At 42.6% G+C, this 4,951-nt stretch overlaps 1 protein-coding gene across 3 annotated transcripts in view; it reads left to right on the top strand.

The window, feature by feature from the left end:
• The window catches only part of epha4b (eph receptor A4b), a gene marked incomplete in the record, with an annotated part of 134,471 nt that overhangs the window by 104,825 nt on the left and 24,695 nt on the right, over nucleotides 1–4,951 (top strand). For all 3 annotated transcript variants that reach the window (XM_014020753.1, XM_014020745.1, XM_014020741.1), the window contains 2 exon segments: nucleotides 1,306–1,431; nucleotides 1,602–1,787. In XM_014020753.1, coding sequence (XP_013876207.1) covers nucleotides 1,306–1,431; nucleotides 1,602–1,787 — 312 coding nt within the window.

Raw genomic sequence — 4,951 nt, 5'->3', positions numbered from 1 at the left:
CCCGATACCGGTATCGGGTCCGATACCAGCATCAAGAACTCGTACTCGTAAAAGCCGGCCGATACTCTTAACCAATACCGCTTTTGTCCCCTTTTTTGTCCCCTCCTGTGCTGCGCTGCAGCACAAAGGGTAAACAACAATCCATACCAGGCGGGGGCGCTAACGCACTGACAAGTTATTTCCGACAGCACCCCCGAATAACGTTGGTTACGTATTGTAACCCCAGATTCTATGAGTGTAAGCGCAGCCCTCTAAGGCTATCGCAGACGGGTACCCCCGTGCGCGTACGCGCATGCACGGGGGTACCCGTCTGCGATAGCCTTAGAGGGCTGCGCTTACACTCATAGAATCTGGGGTTACAATACGTAACCAACGTTATTCGGGGGTGCGGTCGGAAATAACTTGTCAGTGCGTTAGCGCCCCCGCCTGGTATGGATTGTTGTTTACCCTTTGTGCTGCAGCGCAGCACAGGAGGAGACAAAAAAGGGGACAAAAGCGGTATCGGTTAAGAGTATCGGTTAAGAGTATCGGCCGGCTTTTACGAGTACGAGTACTTGATGCTGGTATCGGACCCGATTCCGATACTGGTATCGGTATCGGGACACCTCTAGAGCACAAACACGAGTGGATCAGTCAGCAGCAGCATCTGATCAATATGTGATCCATGATGTGATGTAAATGTAACATTTTCTACATGTAGGTAAAATTAATCACTGCAATAAAATAACTGTCTGTTTTTGTCACTTTTACAGTGGATTGCATCAACTCTTACATTATAGAAGGAAGCTTCATTGACATGAAGCATAAATCTGTGGATCTGTGTTTGATTACTCTGGCTGGCTTTCTCAAGGACCAGGATGTGACACAAAAATCTGAATTTTGGAACTGAAAGTGAAAGTAGTCAAACTGAATTTTTAATAAACCAAAATACAGTTTCAAAGCAAATTAATTCAGATACAAAACTTTAAATTCAGTTTCAAACCACTAAATTCAGTTTCAATTGAGAAAAATTCATTTTCAAACCAACGCATTCAATTTCAAATTATGCACATTCAGATTCAATCTGAGCAATTCAAACTCAACCCCAGCCGGCACAAGATTTATCCCACAGTACCCACAGTTTACACAAATAGATGAACAATTTCCGTTAGTAGCAAAGCATTTCCCCACAGGTTTTAGTAATAAAGACCGGTACCAAGAAAACTTGGTCACACACCCAACTTTTATTTTTTCTCCAAAATATTCTGGGATTGTTGAAAATGAATACGACTGTTTGACCATTCCTCTGCATTTTCACTCATGCAGTGAAACTTCCAGGCAGCAGAACTTACATCCATCCTCACACCTACGAAGACCCTAACCAGGCAGTCCGAGACTTCGCCAAAGAGATTGATGCTTCCAATATTCACATAGAGAGAGTCATTGGAGCAGGTAAGTTGGCAGTAAAAGAGCAGAAAATTACTCAGAAGTCTGTTAAGTGTTATTAATGCCTAAAGAAAAGAGCTGCACAGTTTCTCCCCATTTTTCTTTGTAAATCTGTACATCTGTGTTAATAAAACAAATCATTTCTGTTACAAGCTCTTTGGATTTTGTGTGTGTAGGAGAGTTTGGTGAGGTGTGCAGCGGGCGCCTGCGCGTGCAGGGGAAGAGGGAGATCTATGTGGCCATCAAGAGTCTGAAGGCGGGATACTCGGACAAACAGAGGAGGGATTTCCTATCCGAGGCCTCCATCATGGGACAGTTCGACCACCCCAACATCATCAGGCTGGAGGGGGTCGTCACAAAATGTGAGCAAAGACAAACTTGGACCAAATTTGTTGTTGAATCACTACCCTCTCTTCCTTTCTTTGTGTGGGAGGGGGTGGTGTCCATCCCTCACACGCCTGTTTGAAACAGTCAACATGGCGTTGATGTAAATAAAAGCTGACCCTGGATCAGATAAAAAAAAAGCTCCCATTACTATGGTAACACAGCGCCGGTGACGCACATGATGCAACTGTCCACCGCTCAAACGGCCACTTGTTTACCTCACATGATTGTGTTTGGGCAATTAGAGTGAGTGTGTGCAGCCATTGCAGGTGAGACAGACACAGGCCTGTTTCTGCAAGATAGCTGATTTGTTATCGCCACTCTCTCCATCCATCCTGCTTTCATATCCCCATCTCACGCTCCTGCTCTCCCTCACAGCCAGTGTCTATCTAATCTTCTCGTTCGGCCGCTCGCTGTTTCTCCCTCGTTTTCGCTCAGTGTCTCCTTCGAATCCAGTCCCTGCTTTCCACCTTATCATTTTATTTCTTACTCTTTGTCATTCTTCTTCAGTGTCAGGGGTTTGGACACGCTGAGCTGGCTACAGTCTTTGGTGATCATACTAGCAGTTACCGCAAGAAAGACACTCTAAAACTCAAGGCTTGTTATTTTAAAAAAATGAAAAGGAAGCAAGAAAACATACTGAAAAGTAGCTCTATATGCATTTATATCAAGAGTCAAGTATTCATGTGATTATGCTTAGCWTAAATTGATAGAACATACCCTGTTATCACTTCCTTTATGTCAAGACTCTCAGCATCACCTTCCTGCTTGCAAAATTTCATGAAAGGCAGGTCAAGAGCTGCATGTCTGTAAAATTTAAAAGGCGACAGTTTAAAGGACTGTTCATCTATGGAACATGATTGAGAACATTTACTTAAAAGCTGAACTTAAGGAGATCTTTGAAGGACTTGTACTTCATTTACAGATTTCCGTTATGCAATCTTTATACTTGATTTAACATGAAAAAATGTGTCATTATTTCTCACACTTTATACCCAGTTTCAATGAATTGGCAGCTTTAGTTACATGTATATGTTTTACTTAAAATTCAAAAAAAAAAAGTAAAATTACTCTATTTGTGGTTTCTCAGATTTTTAACTACCGGTACACCTGTTAATTGGTGATTCGGGCATTTCCATTATGGTTTGAGCATTTTTTTTCCCTCCAGTGGGAGGAATTGAGTGCTTTAGTAAATCAAGACACTTTGGACAATTTTATGCGTCCACCTTTGTGGCAACACTTTTTGGGAAGTTTATTTTGTCTTCTTATTTATTTACCATTATTTAACCAGGCAAGTCCCGTTGAGATCTCRCATCTCTTTTTCAAGGGAGGCCTGGGCCTGAAGGCAACCTATTGTACATGTTTTAGCAGTGGGGGAAAGCGGAGTACCCGGAGAAAACCCGCGCAAGCATGAGGAGAACATGCAAGCTCCACAAAGAAAGACCCCAGGTCCAAACCGGGGATCGAACCCAGGACCTTCTTGCTGTGGGGCGTCGGTGCTAACCACTGAACCTTCATGCTGCCACATCCCTACACAATTGTGCCCCAGTGCACAAAACAAGAACTCTGAAGACATGGTTTGATGAGCTCAGTGTGGAAGAACTTGACCAGCCTGCACATAATCCTGACCTCAACCCCACTGAGAGTCTTTGGGACAAACTGGAATGGAGATTGCGAGCCAGACCATCTCACCCAACATCCATGTCTGACCTGATAAAAGCTCTACAGATTGAATGAGTATAAATTCTAACAGATATAAACCAAAATCATATGTAAAGTATTTCCTTTAAAATTTATAAAAAGTGTAAACTGTTATTGCTGCAAAAAAGGGGGTTAACCCCATACAGTCCTTATTGGTGTCACGGTCATGTTTGGACAGATTGCTCCCTCATCATAAGGACTAGTGGCTCCCCATCTGTCAATTTTCTGTACCTGTTTAATCATGTTCAGAGAATTGGTGCCTGTCTCCAGCAGCAGCAGACAAGCGGTGGGAGTACACCTTGAGTAGATCTCCAGTCTATCACAGGGTCAACACAAAGACACATGCACAAACACACAAGTTTATGTATTGACTTCCAGTTATTTCTGTAGCCTAACCCTGAACTCAACACTAAACTCAACCACCCACCAGAATATAACTAACCCTAACCCCAATCGCTTCATGTGTCAGTCGTAAACCTAACCCTTAACCCAAAAAATGAAGTTCCATCACATTAGGACTGGTCTTTGGTCCTCAAAAGGATTACTGGTCCTGGTAATGTAGGTGTTTATGCCAAAAAGATCCTATAAAGAAGCCAATTACAGACACACAAACATGCACACACATACCTAAGGGTTATGTTGAAGATCCAGTTAACCTATACGTGCTTGTTTTTAGACTGTCAGAGCAAACTTAGAGAGAAAAACCTCACATGCTCAAGAAGAGCAGGCAAACTACAAAGCCCAGCCAAGATTCCAAACTATGACCCCTCTTGAGTTTGGCTCAGTTTTCTACTGTATGTACCAAGGTTCTGTAAATGTTTAGATAGTCCAATAGCTCCAAGGTCTTTTAAACTAATAGTCCAATAACATCCAATCCGGCTCGCAAATACTCCGTGTGACCCCTCACATTTAATCAGTGGCCCAGCACAAACTTTACGTTCAAACCTGATACAGAACCAAACTGCTACAGTGGTAATGTGCCACAGCATACACAGTGACATGTTTGTGTTCGAGATTAAAAAAATGTATAAATATAAATCTGTCAAGTGGTCTAAATATTACTTTTACTTTAACTTTTAATTTGCTGCCTGTACTTCAGAGCCTCATAAAATGTATCCCCTATGGTATGTGAAAAAAAATCCATATTATTAGCTTTTCCAGGTACCAGACAACAATCGCAGAGTAGGTGTCAACCATAAAAAGTAACACTTCTCTGAACACACCCAGTCCTATTATGTTAATGAGGATGTAGTCTGGTCCCCCCCTTTACCACTTTTCCTGCGACTCGGCGGCACCTCTCTGTCATTCTTCTGATCTGACATCTTGTTATGCAGAGATTTGTGAGAGATCGACGCACAAACAAAAAATGGGMAGGATCGAGGCGGTGCAGAAAACTGAATTTCAAACACGCAGACAGACAAATGATGCTTTTGCCCACCCC

The sequence above is a fragment of the Austrofundulus limnaeus genome, unplaced genomic scaffold (assembly GCF_001266775.1).
Source record: "Austrofundulus limnaeus strain Quisiro unplaced genomic scaffold, Austrofundulus_limnaeus-1.0 Scaffold3, whole genome shotgun sequence".
NCBI classification, from domain to species: domain Eukaryota; kingdom Metazoa; phylum Chordata; class Actinopteri; order Cyprinodontiformes; family Rivulidae; genus Austrofundulus; species Austrofundulus limnaeus.
This window is presented reverse-complemented; position numbering and strand designations above follow the sequence as displayed.